Source organism: Zalophus californianus, chromosome 5, assembly GCF_009762305.2.
Source record: "Zalophus californianus isolate mZalCal1 chromosome 5, mZalCal1.pri.v2, whole genome shotgun sequence".
NCBI lineage: Eukaryota > Metazoa > Chordata > Mammalia > Carnivora > Otariidae > Zalophus > Zalophus californianus.
In genome coordinates, this window is record NC_045599.1 from 40,924,245 (window position 1) to 40,943,363 (window position 19,119).

The 19,119-nt window shown below is 35.4% G+C and overlaps 1 protein-coding gene across 9 annotated transcripts in view; it reads right to left on the bottom strand.

Annotated features, from left to right (window-relative positions):
- Window positions 1-740: 740 nt before the first annotated feature.
- Window positions 741-19,119, bottom strand: part of SLC38A9 (solute carrier family 38 member 9) — an 85,390-nt gene continuing 67,011 nt past the window's right edge. For 8 of the 9 annotated variants that reach the window (XM_027606715.2, XM_027606716.2, XM_027606718.1 and 5 more), the window contains 4 exons: window positions 10,757-10,870; window positions 9,011-9,159; window positions 5,212-5,301; window positions 741-3,849 (listed from right to left, as the gene is read on the bottom strand). In XM_027606715.2, the coding sequence (XP_027462516.1) occupies window positions 3,684-3,849; window positions 5,212-5,301; window positions 9,011-9,159; window positions 10,757-10,870 (519 nt within the window). In that variant the 3' untranslated portion in view covers window positions 741-3,683. Of the gene's footprint in view, window positions 3,850-5,211; window positions 5,302-8,951; window positions 9,160-10,756; window positions 10,871-19,119 lie in introns of all 9 variants that reach the window. The other variant, XR_003522279.2, reaches the window with a different exon arrangement.

The following is a 19,119-nucleotide window of genomic DNA, read 5'->3' on the forward strand; positions in this document are numbered from 1 at the left end:
TTCCTGGTAAAATTCAACTAAACAAAATCCCGGAGTTGTTTTTCTTCAAAATAATTTTGACTTAATTTCTCCTTTCATATAAAAAGACAACAAATTACATTTCAGAGAAAGCTGTTTAAGTTACAAGGTTCCCGTCAGAGCTGTTTTGCAATACGTGTTTACATAATCTGAAGTGAAGTCGGCAGTCAAGTGTGAAACTGGGGCCAGCCAGGCTGCCTTGTGCACATTTCACTTTGGATCACAACCTAATGTAACGTTCTATTGTTTAAGTGTCAAGTAGGTTTGAGTTTTGTTTTGGACATTCAAATTGGGATAAGAAAACAAACTGCCACCACCAGATTCTAAAAAGCAGTAAGGTCCATGCTTTGTAAAGAGAACATGCAGCATCAATATTTTCTGCTTTTATGAATGAGCTCAAACATTTGACATTTTGTATCCTGATATTTAAGTAAGTCATGTCTTTGGAGAGAAAATTTTATGCAATCTATTTGCACGACCCAATGTGTTACTACTTATTTCCTGTATTAAGTAATTGTGCTTTGCTGTCCAAGATTCACAGAAGTGAATAGTGTAGTGTTACAAATGCAAAGAGAACAATAAATAATAACCAGAAGCAGTTAAATACTTTCCATAAAATTTCTTAGAAAAATATATTTATTTATATTATTTATAATAATATAATACTTATAATAATATATAATTGCCAAAATAAAAGCAATTATACCTTACAGGATCCCATATGACAGTGAAACTATAAAAAATCTAAAATTTTGGACAATTCTTAGGAGGCTGACAAATGGGTTCTTGCTGCTTTACCCCACATTTCCTTTACCAGCCCTCTCTGAGGATCCCAATTGGAAGGGGTTTCGTTTTCTGTAACGGTCTCTTGCATTATAGTTAACTACATCCATAGTTCTTTACGAGATTAAAGTTCTTTTAGAATATGAATGAAATCTTACACATCTTTGACTCCTCCAAAGCACTGAACGTGGTGGTTTACTCAATTACTTATGGAAACAAATGTCAAAATAGAGACTGCAAACCATAAGTCAGTATTTACCTTTAATACAGTCCCTTTTTGTGGGTAAATTTATTCTTTACTGTAATACATTTTTTGGATGTGATGACAAAACTGATTCTGGGCGATTATCCACAGGTATCAAATGTCAGAGGACATTTCTTTGTTCTTTTTGGCCTAGTAACAGCCTACCATATTTTCATCCAGAACCTTTTTAGGGAATGTTTCTCTAAACAAGCCATTTAAAATTTTATAATGTCCTCAGTTGTATGTATAAATAAGCTAAATTTAAAGAAACTGAGGTTAACCACATCAGAGCAAAAAGTAAAATAAATTTAATTAGAAAATTAAAAAAAGACACAGAGAAAGTCTACAATTAATTATAATGTAATCTAAATGAATTCATATCTCATCATTCCAACGTGTGAGCCAGGACATACACACTCAAATGAAGAGCATCTGGCCAAGCTAAATAACAAGCCAAAGGTATCAGTTTCATGAGTAGAAACTTAAGAAGGCAAAATTATTCAGCATAAGCCTAATGTAGGATTTTGGAAGTTCTAAATTATCAAGTCTTTTAAAGAAAACGAAAATCAAATATCCACATTGCTTTTTAATTTAGTAAATAATGCACTGTCATATTCACTTTGATCATTACACGGACAAAAATATACCAAGTCATTTTTCCATGTGTTAAAACATTCAAGTACATTACTGAAAAGAGGCAATGAAAATTCTGTCTCTGAAGTTTTCAAAGATGAGGGAGGTAACTAGGGATAAACAGGGATTAAACGTGGGTCTCAAGGAGCTATGTAGCTTTTGATTCCTATGTCTCTAACTGAACGAGACTGAAGTCACGAAGATGCAGGAGAGCCCAAGCACAGAGACATTTCCTCCATACGTATACTCTATTCTAAGAGGTTAACATAGGGATACAGATACTTAATGTAGAATCTTCTAATCAACCTGACTTCTACCAGCAGTTTCTGCTAACAAAAACTTTTGAAAATGGCTCCAATTACCGTGGAGATGAAGTAACATAATGTCTGAGATTGGCTTTAAAATATTACAGTGGAAAAGGAAAAAAAGGATAGATGAAGCAAATACAGCATAAGTTTTATAATTACTAAGTACAGGGGATGGGGATGTGGGAGGGTTATCCTATTATTTTCTCTACTTTTGCGTATGCCTTCAAATTTTCATGAGACTTTTACAAAGAGAACTTTAAGAAATACCACGATTTTTCCATATACCTGTCTATGGAATGGACAGAAAGCTTTCCTGAAAGAAATTATGGCTGGTCTCAATTCTTGGGTTCTTTACTAGGCTTAAAAAAGACCATTTCACCTTTCAAAAACCATTTTGTCTGTCTCTCTCAAAAGAAGTAAGTAACATAAATCTACACATTATCCTGCGATGTGGGATGTGTATTAACAAAATACACTTTTTAATGTTAGCCTAAAGTTAGAGAAATCTAACTTTTCAAGCTGAACATGAAGGCTGTATTACATGGAAGATATGGATTTGAATTCTGGTTTAGACTTTATTCAGTGAAAAAGAAGAGAGAGTTAATTTCAAGAATTCAGATTCCCTAATCCTTTTCTCAGATCCAAGGAGATTTTTCTTATGGGGATTTAACCTCTAACCATGCCAGTTAAGAAGTAAGGCAGTGTGTGGGGGGGTCCCCTTCTTGGAAGTCTTACCTCAAAAAGGATTAGTCCTTTCCTGTGGTAAAGAGACACTTCAACCCCTCACAAGATGCTGGGAAGGAGGCCTCACTCTTCTGGCCCCTTCTCCATTTCCTTTCTTCCCTGTAGGGACTCATGTACCCAACATTCTCTGCCATGCTTCCTACATGCTTCCCCGTTGGTCCCGTCATGACATCCTATGCAATGCTCAGGGATTCAAAAAGCAAAAGAGCCCTCTTGGGTCTATGGGGACAATCACACTGGTTCCCATGCAAAATCTGGCTGGGGGAGCTAGACTTTTGACCTAAGTTACTAATACTAGATTAGAAAAAAGAAGTCAGACTCAAAAAGCTCTCCCAGTTCGTTTATTTTGTGTAAGGTTCATGATCAAAGAGCCTGTACTGACATTCTTTCTTTCTCTCTTTTAAATAGAGATTAAGGATGCAGTTAAAAGTTCACTCATTTAACACTGATGCCATGGAGATTTCTTTTTACAAATGAGGTATTTGGTTTACTGTCCCAAACAGTACATGTTTGGGTAAACTGAAGAAATGGCCTAGCAAGTAATAAAATGAAAGTGAATACGTTGAAACAAAACAGAAATAGCATCTGGCAATGGTTGCTGTGATACTCTGAGAACCTTTACTGTAGTCAAAATAAACCCACCCACCTTATATCTGTAAAAAGCAAAAACCAACATGATTTTTCCTAAGGGCAGATACTTCTACTCAGAAAAGACAATGAGAATGAAGGGGTGGTGCATATGAAGTGAGACAAAGATCATTCTTCTTGCCCCTTTCTCCACTCTAATCAAAATTACTTATTCATGGACCACTATTCCCCCCACCCCTTTTTTTCAAATTATTTTAGGAAAACATTTAGAATTACAGCAACAACAGCATTTATAAGTCAATTTATGTGGAACTGTTGTCAAAGTTCAAAATGCCATGAAAGATCTTGAGAAGACATCGAGTATTTCACATAAAAAACTGAACAATCAGGTTAGCCAGGCCCAAAATGATGATAAAAATGTGAAAGATTAACTTTGGCCACGTCAGACGGTCTTCTCGGCGGAGGGAAATTATATAGATGAGAGATGGATATATGAATACAAAGGCCAGGCCGCATGCTGCTCCTGAATACCTGCAAAATAAAAACTTTTTGGGTTAATTATTCCTTGCAACTATACTACAATTAAAACCCTCTTCAGTCTTATATTGCAACAAAGTTATTTTTGATTCAACTGTTGTTGACCTAAAGAATTTGAGTTGAAAACATTTTACTTCCTAAGTTAATATAAAATATTATTTCCTGTTCATCTTTATAGCATCTGCTTGACAGAGTTTTTTATTCATCTCTCCAATCTCCATAGTTTTCTGTGTCTCCATGTTTGTGGCTGCTTCCTCAGAAACATCTGGAGATAGGCTTCCTATCTTTGATCTTTTATAAACTAATTATGCATTCTGAGTTTCTGAAGGACTGCTAGCATCTGCTTAATAATGAGAACAGATGAGTACCTCTGTGGTGTTCAGCATAATTATCAAAGATAATAACAAAAATACCTCAACACAAGACTGACAGAAGAACCCAAACTTTCTTCTCCCTTACCCTGTCCTCAGCTTAACAGAAACTTTAAATCCATTATATTCAATAAGCATCAGGCTAATACTCTTACTTTTATTTCTTGCTACTTTTTAAGGTAAGGGTCTTCAAAAAAGTGACTCAAGCCTACTTTCTAGAGGTTGAGGAAGAGAAATCAGATCACTGTAAACCCGTCTTCCATGAGAATCTGAGTTCACAATTTTATTCCCCATCTACTCAACCTACCACAATATTTTTAGAGAAAGTATATTAAGTAAAGACCCACCTGGAATCTAAACTCCTATCTAAACTCTTACTTTCTGACTGCAACTCACAGCAAAATTATGTTCTTGAGTAGAAATGGGTTAAAAAAGTTAGAATACAGCCACATTGAGATGATCCTTACTGAAAAAGATATCCCAGAAGAAACTGAAGGAACAAAAACTTATGGCCCAGGAGTAAATTCTGCATAAAATAAATGCAAATAAAAGTAAAAACAGCATAGTGGTTGTCTTTATTATAAGACATATTTCAAGTATCCTCAAAAAAAAAAAGTTACAACACAGCCTTAACAAATGACAGACCTCCAGGTACTCAAGAAGTTATACACTATATATTAAATTTTTTTTTTTTTTTTTGGTAAAGAGAAGGTACAAAGGAAAACGATGAGAAAAAGAAAAAGAGAAAGGGAAAAAGGGAAAGATGTTTAAGGGATAATGGGGCTTCTAGAATCAGGAAGAAGCAGTGTGATGGAAGAAAACGAGCACCTTAACTGACACCAGGGAACTATATTTGAATGTTACCAGTTTTAAATACTCACAAGAACTTCGTACAATTAAATTAACAACAACGGTAATATCAACAGGAAAAGCATAAAAATAAAGAACAATACATGAAGGGGCACAGTTCCCTTATAGGCTTTACCTTATGATTCCTCCTATGTTTGGGTAGAAACAGGCCATGATCACTCCAGTTCCCACAATAATTAGATTAAGAATCAGCACATGGAAAATGCTAGAAGTTGAGGAGAGAATTTGGAGGAAAAAATAAAAACAGGCAAATTATAACCATTAATATGAGAATAAAATTCATCATTAACATCTTTAAATGAGAATGTCTTAAACTTGATAATAAAATCACAGCAGAAATAGAAGGCAGCAATAGTATTCAATGCTGGTGATGGCACAGTGACCCTGGACCTTTTGTGCAAATATATGAATAGGTTAAAGATTTGTAGAACAAACTGGTAGTATGTATCAGAGTTCACGCTTTTTATTTTATAATTTCATTTGGAATATCTTAAGACAATAAACAAAAATAAGAAAAAAGCTACTAACATAAAGATATCTGTGGCAAAAACAAGTATCCTACATATACAGTAAGGTAACAACTTTCTTGATGGAATATATTAAAAATTATTCAAAATAACTTATCATTGTTCCCTAGATGGTAAATTCATCGAGGCAACTTGGAAAAAAGCTAGCTAGATTTTTTACTACACAAGAAAATCTGAAAACACTGGAAAAAATATCAGAAGAAAATACACCAAGAAGGCAGTAGTAATTGTGATATGATTTGGAATTTGGAGTAATTTTTCCACTTTTCTGTATTTAACAAACTTTTTATATCTTACAATATTTTTTTGTATTTATTTTATTTTTATAATTAGGAAAATATATTAAGGGAAAGACAAAATGGGCAGGTTTTCATTTTTCAGATTCAGCCACTTAAAGATATTCAGTGTTCATCATGAATAGAAAAATAATGTAGATAAAATTTGATGCTCAAGAAATAACTCCATTTCCCAGAAAGATGATTCTTAAAAGAAATTTACACATCAAAGCAACCTTGTGAGCCCAAGTTATTAGGGGGTAATTAATCCCAGGTAAAGATTACAGAGAGAATAAAAACGAGGAGAATTATTTACACAAATAAGTAGTCATACATCCTGATGAATTACAAAGATATTCAGGCTTCCAGATCTTGCTATTTATCCAGAAACTCCAACTTTAAAGTTGCTCCAGAGCTTTGAGACAATGATTGGGCCTCTGTTATTTCTGTATTGTAAAAGGAAACAACTTTGTGTATTTTCCAAAGAAGTGGTTCTCATAGTGTAACCACGAACCCCAGGGAAGTTCCCAATACCCTTTCAGGAAGTCACTGAGATAAATATTAATTTCAAATCATAAAAGACATTACTTGCTTTGCAAAAGCAACTGTGGGTAAAACTGCTGGACCCTTAGCATGGAAAGAGGCAGTTGCACCTACGTGTATTTTACACTGTGTGCCTTACTGCCAAAAAAGAGACCTTCATAAAAAAGTAAAAATTATTAGTTTTATTAAATCTCATGCTTTGAACACACATCTGTTTTACTATTCTGTGTGATCAGTTAGAAAGTACATAATACAGCATATCTGCTACACAGTGAAGTAAAATGGTTGTCTTGAAGAAAAGTACTTGTGCAACTGAGCTGGAGAGCAATCTAGCCCTTTTTTCCGAGGAATGCTATTTTTACTTGAAAGGCAGACAAACTGTGGTTCTTCAGACTTGGGTATTTGACAGACATTTTTTTTTAAATGAATGATTATGAGCTTGTCATTTCAAGGAAAACAACTAGTGGTATGTGTGGCCAACGATAAAATTTCAGTTTTCAAGTAAAAATTAGAATTTTGGACAGCTTGTATTTGCCACCCTGAGCTTGACAGTTTTCCAGTATTTAAGGACTTTTATGATGAAACTGGTGGCAGTGTTACGAATGTGGGTTTTGATATTATATAATGAAGTGTGGAAGATCTGCAGAACTCAGTGAAATGATATTTTCCAAACGATTAAACATGGTACAAAAACATGCATGGGTTAAAGGATCCAAAGTGTACTATAGACCAATGGGTTTTAATATCAGTGACTTTCTGATTCAATTAACTTCTAAGAAACTACTACTTGTTAAGATTTGGCACAGTATCAAAGAAGAATAACCACAATAATCTGAAAATGCTATTAAAAGTACTCCTTTGTCCAACGTGTCTATGTAAGAGTAGATTTTCTTCATATATTTAAATGAAAACAACATATTGCAACAGACTGAATGCAGAAGATAAGGGAATCCAATTATCTACTAGCAAAGCAGTAGATAGAGTTTTTCTATCTACTTTCAAAGAGTTTTGAAAATGTGAGGCGCTTGGCTGGCTTAGTTGGAAGAGCACACAACTCTTGATCTCAGGGACGTGAGTTCGAGCCCCACACGGGGTATAGAAATTACTTAAATAAATACAACTTAAGAAAAAAGTTTTGAAAATGTAAAACAAAAGTTTTTTTGGGAAACAATTATTTTTCATAAGTATGTTATTTTTAAACAAGTTTTAATTTTTCATGTTAAATATTAATAGATATAACCCACATAAGTTAAAGTGCATGGGGGTTCTCAATAAACTTTAAGAGTGTAAAGGAGGTGCTGAGCCCAAAAAAGTATGCTCTGAAATATGCAGTCTGTAGAGTACTTGTAACTGTAGGATAAATGATAGTGTGTTGGTGGTGGTAGAGAAAGAAATGTAATGTGAACACGAAAGGGAACTTCCAGATTATTTCCAAGAGGAAAAAGCATTGCCACAGCCACCATTATGCAAAATAATGGCAGAAAACAGGAATAATGCATTTACCTAGCGTTTTTTTCTTCTATGACTTCACTGTATTATTTTATTTTGGGAATGTAAATACAACACAGGGCGTAAACACAACAGGAATCTCACATGTACTGAAATCCAATCCTCCAGATGAGCAATGTTATAACTGTAGCTGTTGATACTGTCAATGCTAAAAAGGCGGTACCTCTTGACTTTTGCTTTTACAAGTTTTTTGTTTTTGAACCAACGTATTTTTACTAATTATTTACTTAATGAGGGAACAGATTGCATCAGTTCACTTCAAAGAAGAACTGATGAAGACCCCTTGTTTAACTGGTTACTGTAAATGTAATTTAAAAAGTTTTTATCTGAAAGTTTTCTTCATTTAAGACCATTTATTTCAAGTAAAATAGGTTAGGACTGGGTATTTTTTACTAGGATGAATCTCTATTAAAACTTAATGTTAAGAGTAGAAGTTAACCAGGAATTCAAAATGAAGTTCCAGGGAAACTCTGAAGCAGTATATGGAAATTTCTCTTGGATGAGGGTAAGTAGCTTTGAATAGGTTTTCAAAAGGACTCAAAACTGCTCCATCACCAGTAAGAGATTAAAAATTACAGCAGTAGTTACAGAAGCAAATAGGAATTTTAGCTTGTTGTATATCTCACCTTCAATTTTAAGCAACTATGATTTAAGTAAAAATGCATGAATGTTAATAAATATACAAGTACATATCAATAACTAATAATTAAAATAAAAGCATTGCTTCTCATTAGCCATACATTGCTAATACAGGTACTATATACTACTAACTTCTTGGCAATGTGTAGATTAATGGCAAATAAATTGTAAGATAAATATAGTTGGTATCAGAGCTAGTACATAACTATACTAGAAGGAACTAACTTTAAATCATTCTGGTACGGAAGCAGCTTCTAATTTTATAGTACTTCAGGGAAAAGAACAACTGTGATCTACCCTTAGTAACCATTTTGATTAGGCAAATTTTTATAGCAAAAGGATCAGTCACATTTTAAACTGACCTGTTTGCACAGTCATTTGCTGCTTGGCACATCTTGCTCGTCAAGAGAAGAGCCCTTACCTAGGATAAATGTCACCGAAGACATGGCCCAATAGTTGAACACGAGCCAGATAGCCTAGGAGTGGGTATACAGTCATCATCTGGAACAGCAGGAATATCCTTGCAATGAAGGACAGGATGTCACTGCTAGGGAAGTTGTCCAAAAAATTCTAATCCAAGAAAGATAATGAAGTAATGTTAAAAATAAATTCAGCACGTACAAATTTATAAAACGGAATATCTTTTGGTTATTTGGATCACAGGTGCCACACAAGTTTTGGTTTGTGGACCGGTGCTCACCCACAAACTATATGTGAACTATTATTTTTCAGTAAGTACAAAAATTGAAATGTTTAGAAACTTTTCTAGAAATTTGACATTGCCACATTATTTTATTTTACAAAAGTATCAGTCTGTAATTGACTTGACATTAAAATGACAAAACCTTGCCCTTCACAGAATCTCAGAAGCACTGCTCTGTAAGGTACAAGCATAAATCTGTTTTAATACATTCAAATGGCTAATTTAATTCGATGCTATTTGATCCTCACCAATTCTCTTGCTTTTCCTTCCCTGAAACATCATAGCACTTCCAAAGTAAAGATTATAGAATAATGTGAGAGTATATATATATCACCTATTATCATTATTATTTATAGCCTATAATTAAAAAGAAAAGGATTTATTTCTATTTCCTCTCATGATTTTCTCCATTTTAGTTTGGGATCTAAAAGGAAAGTTAATTACTCAGAATTTTTTTTTTTCTTTTCAAATACGAATACCACAGATATTCCTATTCCCAAGAGAGTGGGCTTTATAAGGGATTGTTCACATCAGGGGAATTTTCAGCAAACATTTGGCTGCCAAAGAACTTCTGGAATCATGGAAATCAAGAGAAGAACATTTCAAGCTATCATAACAGTAATAATTCAAACTTATTTGTCTTATAAAGATGAGAATATTATTAACAGTATTATGCTGAAATAACTCTTATAATTGCAGAGAGCCTGATGTGAGGCTCGATCCCGACCTGAGCCGAAGGCAGATGCTTAACGACTGAGCCACCCAGGCACCCCTCCACCACACTCTTACTAGAGGAATTTCTTCTGACTAGAAAGAAACTCATCTGTAAAATGCTATTTTTGTCAGTCACATTACTCTAGAAACTACACTGTTCCTAAGTTTATGATGGGTCAAATCAAAGAAAGTATTACTTATGACATCTTTCTTTATAAAATCTTTTCTTCTATTCTTTCCATCTCCCTCTCTTTTTAACAGCCAAATAGTCTTTCTTTGTTTTACTGCCTGCCACGGTGTACAAAAATGAGTGTTAGACCTATCACTGGGGACTAATGAGCAAAGACACCAGATTATCCAGGACATTTCCAGATCCAGGCTTTGGAAAATAAGGAGGTTGCATGTATTCCCAGCAGAAGTTTTACAAATTCATGAATAGCACCAGTAACAGTTTTCCAAATAAAGAGAAATACTATGCACATAATAAAAGGAATTATCTATTTTGAGTACCATAAGGGGCTAGCATGCAGTATGCTTTCTTGAGAGTCTCTTTAAAAAATCTATGGTGTATGTATTATACTATTTAGGGAATAGGAAACCGAAGTTTAGAAAGGATGGGGAAGATGCCTAAAATCTCACATGCAGAGTAAACAGTAGAGATGGTATTATAACTTGCTACTGTATCACCCCACCTGCTCTGCAGATAGGAAGGTGTAAACAATCATAAAGAGAGGGTACCTAGTGCCTTACCTGCTCTATGCAATCCTTGGTTAATGGTGGTGAAGGAAATGAAGCAAAAACCAGGACTCCAATATAGAGGTAAGTTAATGTCACCAGCATATAAGCAATGGACAAGTCCCTCACCTGTAAAAAGAGAACAAAATTCCCATAATACTGAATAAATTTGCAGTTAAATCTGCCTGAATAGACTAAATAAGAAAACTCACAAATTCAAGATTTATCTTTTGGCTGTGTGTGTTTTTATGTACATGCCTTCTAGGTATCCAATCTGTTCACAGAAAGTAGATAAAACAAAATTCACATACTTCACAATTAGTCCAACAATTTCTTTTTCTTTCTTTCTGTTCTTTCTTTCTTTCTTTCTTTCTTTCTTTCTTTCTTTCTTTCTTTCTTTAACATAAATGGTGGCTTAACAAAAAATTATGACTAATTTCTAAGGTAATTTATTTACCACATTACAAAATATTTGATTAAAAATAATAAAGCTAAGGGACAAGAAAGCAAAAACAAGCCACCTTCAGTATGACCTACAGAATTAAAAACATTTTTCTTTCAGTAAATTGACTTTGTTAAACCATCAAAGCATGCCCTGGCTGAAAGAAACTGGTACAGTATTAAAACATATTTAATAAAGAAGGAAAGCTAGTTAAAGGGCAGACAGTAAGCAGGTATCACAGACAAGCTTAACAAACCTAAACAGTAAACAAAAGGAAATCAAAAGGCAACTGTTCCAACAGCTGCACAATGTTATTATTGGAATCAGTAAACAAATGCAGCACATTAAATAAAGTGGGTTGCTTTCTTCCACTGCTGTTCCCACCCTCCTGACCTCCTACACCCATGTGAAGGAAAAAGCTCCAAGACATTTAATGCAACCAGCTGTCAGATCCAAAGAGAACAGATCCCACGGCTCACAAATCTGGTCTCCATCATCGCTAAAGTTACAGCCAAACAATTCAGCACAACTAAATTATGGCAATAAGCCTATTCATTTTTCATTTTAAACACAAATTACTTTGAAAGCTAAGAAAACAGATAAGAAAAAAATTATATATAATTTTACTTTAGTTTGATAACACAATAAGGAAAGTGGACATTTGGCATTAGGGAGCATTTCTGATTTTTTGGACAACTCTTCTCCTTAAATGGGCTGAGCAAGAATAGAAAGTTATAAACTTGAATGTTCATAAATTCACTTAAAAAGCAAGTAACAAGCTATGAGAAATCCTAAGGTTAGGTCTAAATAGACAATCAGCTTGAAAACAAACCAGGGATTCCAGACCCTGAATTAGATGGTGGACACGCCTATGAAGAAGCCACAGGAACTTGGGATTATGCAGGTTGGTTCTAGCATTCTCAACGAGCTTCTAATTGTTTAGGGTTGAGGAAGGAAGCTTCAGGGGGCTTTCAAAGTCTTTCCTCTTTTTTTTTTTTTTTTTTAAGATTTTATTTATTTGACATAGAGAAAGAGCACAAACGGGGAGTGGGAGGAGAAGCAGGCTCCCTGCTAAGCAGGGAGCCTGACGATGACCTGAGCCTAACGCAGCGACTTAACTGACTGAGCCACCCAGGTGCCTCAAGTCTTTCCTCTTTAGTTTGTGAAGCCTAGGGCCCATTTCAGGCTAGACGTCAGTCACTCCTAAGTTTGTCTCATGGTTTTGTAGAGAATGAACAGAAATGAACAAGGAAACTCTACCTTTCATATCAAAGGGTAGTATTCTCCCATTATGATGTTTAAAAGTCATTCTACCTTCAACCTACTCAATGTGACTCAAAAACAGAGGTAGTCTTATAAAATGCAAAATCTTGGGAGGCCAAAACAGCTGTGTCAGAGATAGTTATACATAAAGTGGGACAGCTACCATTTCATGGACAGTCTTTAGCTTACATAGCACCTGATCACCCATCATTCTGGTCAGGCTTTCTGCAAAGACGTGTACCTTAGTAGACTTTGGGGGAAAGTCTGATGAAGATGATAAGGCTAAGGTGCAAAGGCTTCCTGATAATCAGTTTTCCCTTCTGTTTTCCTGTTCTTATAGCACTGTATACATACCTGAAATTACAACATCTAGTAGAGTGTACTGTAGTTATCACTAGTTTCTATTATAAAAGTAATCTATGTTCATGAATGAAAGCTCCCAAGGGGGAAAAAACTGTCCCTCAACACCCAAAAAGTAGCCAAGGTTAAGAGTTTTTGTATCATGTTGGTATTTTAATTTTTCTATGTCTAAGTTGGTTCATACCACTAGACTATGAGATCCTTGAGGGCAAGGACTATGTGTTTTTCATCTCTATATCCTCAATACCCAGAACAATACCTGGGACAGAGGAGGAACCTGGTAAATGTACAGGAAAAATAATAACCATGCTGGCTATAGTTAGTAGCCAGTTATTAAACAGGCTAGGTGCTCGGCTATGTAGTAAGCACTTTACATGTATAATCTCATTAAATGTAGGTGCATTCATTTTCTTCATTTTATAAATGAATAAACTAGTACAGCAAGGTTACAAAACTTGTTCATGGTTACAGAGTAAGTAGCTGGTAAAGTCAGTATTCAAACTAAAGATGTTATGGCTCCAAATTGCATGCCCTTAGCTATTACAGTGGAGAAATGATCAGTCTCGAATGCATCTGTGTCACAGTTAATAAACAACAATAAAGAAAAGATAGGTGGCTCAGTTAACCATCTGCCTTCGGCTCAGGTGATGATCCGAGGGTCCTGGGATTGAGCCCTATATCGGGCTCCCTGCTCAGTGGAGAGCCTGCTTCTCCCTCTCCCACTCCCCCTGCTTGTGCGTGCTCTCTCTGTTAAATAAATAAATAAGATCTTAGAAAAAAAAAAGAAAAAAGATAAAGAAGTAACAAGTTACGAGTAACAAAGGATACAGCAGAGTGCACACACAGATGCAAGAAAATATTAAAATCAGAACAGTTCTATTTTACAGTAGTCTAAATGTACATTCAATGCAACTAAGTTAAGAGTTGCATATCTGTTTTCATCTGAAACTACTCTAATGAACAGAAAAGATGTTTTAATATGAAAGCAGCTGAGGGTTAGCATGATCCTGGGAAACATGCCACCTATGAATACCATGCACACATGTGCGTTTTGCTATTCTCTGGCTTGAACACAAGCCATCACTGTACTAGGCCTGGAGATACAGCCTCTTAAAAGCCCATTTAATGGAAAAGGGAGGAAAAAAGCCATCTTTTAGACAATGAGTCTCAAAGTAAAAAATATATTTAAAAAGAGGCACAGATGACAAATGAATCCTACACATTAATAAGGTAATCTACTCTGCCTTACGAATGAGCATCGGGGGGCAGGGTGATGGGAAGAATGCTACCTCAGAATGAGGACTAGCTTTACGGGGGTGGGCAGGAGTACTGCTGGAAGCACATTCTGCTTCTCGAATATAGTTTATGATTTGTTCCACATACTGTTCACAGTGAAAACACTATGCAATGGAGCATTTACTAACAAAAATGACAGAAACTGACCACACAGACCTATCCCAGACATTTACATAAAAACCTCTGATGATGTATAGTTAAGTAAACTACACAGATTCATATGAAGAAGCAAAAAGTAAATAACAAATTGAGATATAAGGGACTGCAAATGTTTTTAAAGAACTAGCATGATGTGAAACTAAATAGACAGGCAAAACAAAACAAAAAAAGCACTGTATAGGTTCTAATTCAAACATGATGAGGAAATACCAAGAGGTTAGTCCACATATCCAGGATCATTTCCTAGATGTTTACAGAGACTATATATTCTGACGATAAAGAATGAGTTGGATGATCTTCAAATCTACAACTTTTTTTTTCTTTTGGTAAGGTATGCCTTACTAAGGAATAGAAATTATATCCCATTTAGTGACACACACACACACACACACACACACACAAAACAACTATGTTTAGTGAAAACAAAACAAAACAAAAAAACCATGAAATTAAGCTGAATTTAACAAAGCTGGAAAATCTGATCATTACACCTGTTTAGGAGCCACATTATTTTCCTCCTTCACAAATGTCTTTAGATCCAAGTTCAACTCCAGTTTATATAGAAGAAAGTGAGGCCTTTTTATTCTTTTGTCTTCTCTACTTTTAAGCCTTTGTTTACTGAACTCTGAATGACTAACACAACATTAACAATTCAGAGTCCCTGACAAGCTTCACATTTTTTTTTTTTTTAAAGATTTTATTTATTTGTCAGAGAGAAAGAGAGAGTGAGCGGGCAAAAGGCAGAACGATAAGCAGGTTCCCTGCTGAGCAAGGAGCCTGACACAGGGCTCAATCCTGGGACCCTGGGATCATGACCTGAGCCAAAGGCAGCCGGTTAACCAACTGAGCCACCCAAGCATGCCAGCTTCACATTTTCTGACTTAAATCTCAAGAAAATATATATTAACAGGACTTGTATGAGTCAAATTACTTACTGAAACCTGCTGAAAAGTATAATTATTAAATAAACTAAATGACAATTTTTTTCTTAGAATATAGTACCCATTTAGCTTAATTTATGCAAGTATATAAGCCAATTTCAGTACAATCAAAAGGAGAGTTTATGTATTTACATATATTTAAAGTGTTTAGAATTTTGTTGGCACAAAGTGTTAGCTTTACATTACAAAATGCTAGCTTTATCATTAGTATTTACTAATGTTTTAAGAAGTTAACATGAAGTCTAACTGATTTTTTGAAAGCTAGACTATACTTCATACCCTAGTTTCAATTAAGACAATAAGAAACCATCATCCACTTAAATTTTTAAGCTTCTTTTTAAAAAATATTTCCCACAAAAGACAAAAGTTGAGTTAAATTTTACCAGCTGAATCTCACATACTAGTTCTACAAAGTGCTAGTCTCAAAAGGGAGCAGAAACGGGAACGCATTTTATGGTGTGTACACATAAAAAAACAGATTTCAAGGCCCACTGAGTGTTCTAGTAAGAAAGGCAGAGAATCTTCCTGCAATCCTTGGGAGACCGTAAACTGAAATGTCTATCTCTCCATGCAGTCCTGAGCTTCTCTCACTGGGGAATGCACATCTCCAGATACATAAATTTCCAGAAAAGCGATTCTACTTAAGAGTTTTAGGAAGCACAAAGTTAAGTAGAGGCCGTCCTCTTTTTTCATAGTAGTATGACACTAAAACTGCCTGGACACCTCTTTGAGGAAGATGTGGTGGCAGCTGCAGCACAGCTGGGGTCCACCTGCTCCCGCCGTACTGCTGTTTGCTCTCACCCAGGAACAAGTTGGTCAGAAAGCTGTGCACTGCAGCTATGGCTTACAGATACCAGAAAGACTGCCGTAAAACCTGAAGTGGGGATTCGCTGAATGTAAATGCCCTGAACAATCTGTGCTGACTTCATCAGAGGCACACAGGAAAAGAATATCAAAGTAAAAGAATGAGTTTGGATGCCCACCAAGACTCTGAGAATCACTATGCGATTTAAACTCCTTGGACTGAAGGTACTAAGATTCCTAAGATTTTCCAAAGTCAGTTCTAGACAAGGATCCACAAGCCACTCACTGACTTGCACAGTCCTTCAGAGATTGTTAAGCTTTTAACTTCCAGCAGTATTGAATGGTTGAAGTCACTACTGTAGATATTTACACCAACTATTTCAATAAATTATCATTTGTTAAAAAAAATGTGTGATACGATCATAATAATCTATGAGAAAAATTGATTGTTCCATGACCTTTACCAATTTTTGTTGAAACATTAAAAACTCTCACTGTTGGTTACAAATGTATAAGGAAATGAAAACATTAGCAAAATTACTTTTTTTTAAGTTTTTTATTTATTCATTTGAAAGAGAGAGAGAGAGCAAGCAAGAGTATGAGCAGGGGGAAGGGTGAGAGGGAGAGTGTGAGAAGTAGACCCCCCCACCCCTGAGCAGGGAGCTGATGTGGGACTCGATCCCAGGACTCTGGGATCATGACCTGAGCTGAAGGCAGACACTTAACCGACTGAGCCATCTAGATGCCCTAATATACTATTTTAAAACATCAGAAACATTGAGAATTAAAGTGGTGGGTTTTTTTTATTTAAAAAAACTTACCAAGGGCACTTTGAATTATTTCCTCCTTCTCACGGTATAATTACAATACAGAGCAAGCATCTTTTCCATGCCTTAGTGAACTGTCATATTCCTTTCTTCTAAGTTTGCATTACCTTCCATCACTTCATCCATTGTGCCTTCAAAGTTGTGAAGTATTTCTCAGAATTCTTTCAATGTGAAGTTTTCTGATAGTGCCACTTCCTGGGGGACAACTTCATTCTTCTCATCACAACCACTTTCCTCATTGATGTTGATAAGTTCACCTTCCCCAGGTCCCCAGATTCCTCTGGCTGCACATTCAGAGTCTCTTGAACGTCTACCTTTCCACAAGCAGAGGTTTCTTCCATGATTTCATTTATGTTTCATTCAAATTTCATTTCCAGCATTTTCACTTTTTATTTCATTATTGCACTTTCACCTCTGTCAATTTTCTCTCTCGATTTTCCATTTTTTGTAAAATATTATGTGGATTTACCACCAGGTAAGAAGGAGACAACTTAACTATCTGCTTGGCAGTCTGTGTGTAAAGTGAATGACAGATGCGTAGTGACCAATCAATGAGACTTTGAAAGAAGTGATGTGATTGGTAACAGATCATGATATATGTCTGTTATTTATGTGGTGATTTGTGAATTGAAGGGCAAGTAGCTATTACTTTATGTAAGTACTCAAATTTCAACTCCTGTGGTAATTGGAATTTGAACCATGTTGTTAGGGGGACTGAGGTAATTTAAACCACAGTAACTGAAAGTCATGCATATAGGAACTGTGTAAAGTGAGGTCTGCCTGTCATTTAACTCATTATTTTAAGATTTTTCTACTAAGACAAACTAATTCAGAGTACAGTAAAAATGTGCATGCATGCTTAAGATGAAATATGAGACTTCAATGAAATTGTGTTCTTCACCTGTAGATTCCCAGGTATATGAGGTATTCTCTGTCATTAGGAGACTTTAGTGGTAAAGTTTGAGAAGCAGAGCCTTATTATGGATAGAATCATCCAATACGTTACTTGGTCTAAGCTGGCCTAAGAAAAAAGTTGATTAGTATAGACAGGTGACTTAGATGGCACCAAGGAACACATTATTAATAAGATACACATTATTTCCTGTGAAGATGAAACAGGTATTTTCCACTATCTTTCTAAACTTCCTAAAACTTCATGTAGGTAGCTTTGTTCAAGTGACAATGAGTGAGGGAACTTGTGAAGGAGGAGGAAGGGATTTAAAAGTACAGAGCTTTAAAAGTATATGCTCATTTTCCCCTTACATCCCAAAGTCCAAATGCTTACTTAGGATAAACAAGACTTTCTTCCTATTCCCTCAGAAGATTTAAAACTGTTTATGACAAAAGTATAAGTATAATAAGACTAAACATTTCCAAGATAAAAACTAAATCTAGGGGCGCCTGAGTGGCTCGGTGCGTTAAGTGTCTGGCTTTGGCTCAGGTCATGATCTCAAGGTCCTGGGATCGAGCCCCGTGTCGTAGGGCTCCCTGCTCAGACTCCTTTCTCCACCTGCAATTCTGCCTGCTTCTCTGTCTCTGCCCCTCCCCCTGTTTGCGCTCTCTCTCTCTCTCAAATAAAGAAATAAAATCTGTAAAAAAAAATAAAATTGAAAAATAAAATTAAAATCTAGTGCAGTGATGAGAGAAAAGATAAGAATTAACATGGTTCATTATGTATTTTTCTGGGGATCCATTATTAGCATTATAGGAAGAAATCTTGGAGAAGAGTTAATATGTTCTCATTGCAAAATACGTTTGAAGGCACTGGAAAGAATCTGAAGGGGAAGATATTTTCTCCTGTTAGGTGAGAGATCCAGTCTAAATGTAAGGAGAGAGGGTAAGAGGGGATATAGAAACAAAAAATTTCTAGCTGCTACTATACACCACAGCATGTTAAATACCTTTCCTATTTTATAATGTTTAATTGTGATTAAAACCCTGAGATGTAGGTATCAAATAATGCTATTTTTACATCTGAAAAATCTGAAGGTCACCAAGTTAGAGAGTTTGGAAAATCCAGATTAACTCAATTCTAACTCCATTCACAGGTAATATGCCAGATGTGTTACTACGTAAGAGTAAACATGAAAATGGTGGAGTTTGATTTATATTCTTGCCCTAATTTGAGAGCTAACTTCCTTCTCCTTAGAAGGATTTTTGCCTTCATAATGACTCTGCCACACATTGCTTGACGTTTTCTCAGAATCCCCAGGCACAATGAACTCTTCTTCCTTTGTATTTCAGTAACAATTGTACAGACCTCTATTAGAGCTTCACCATGATTTT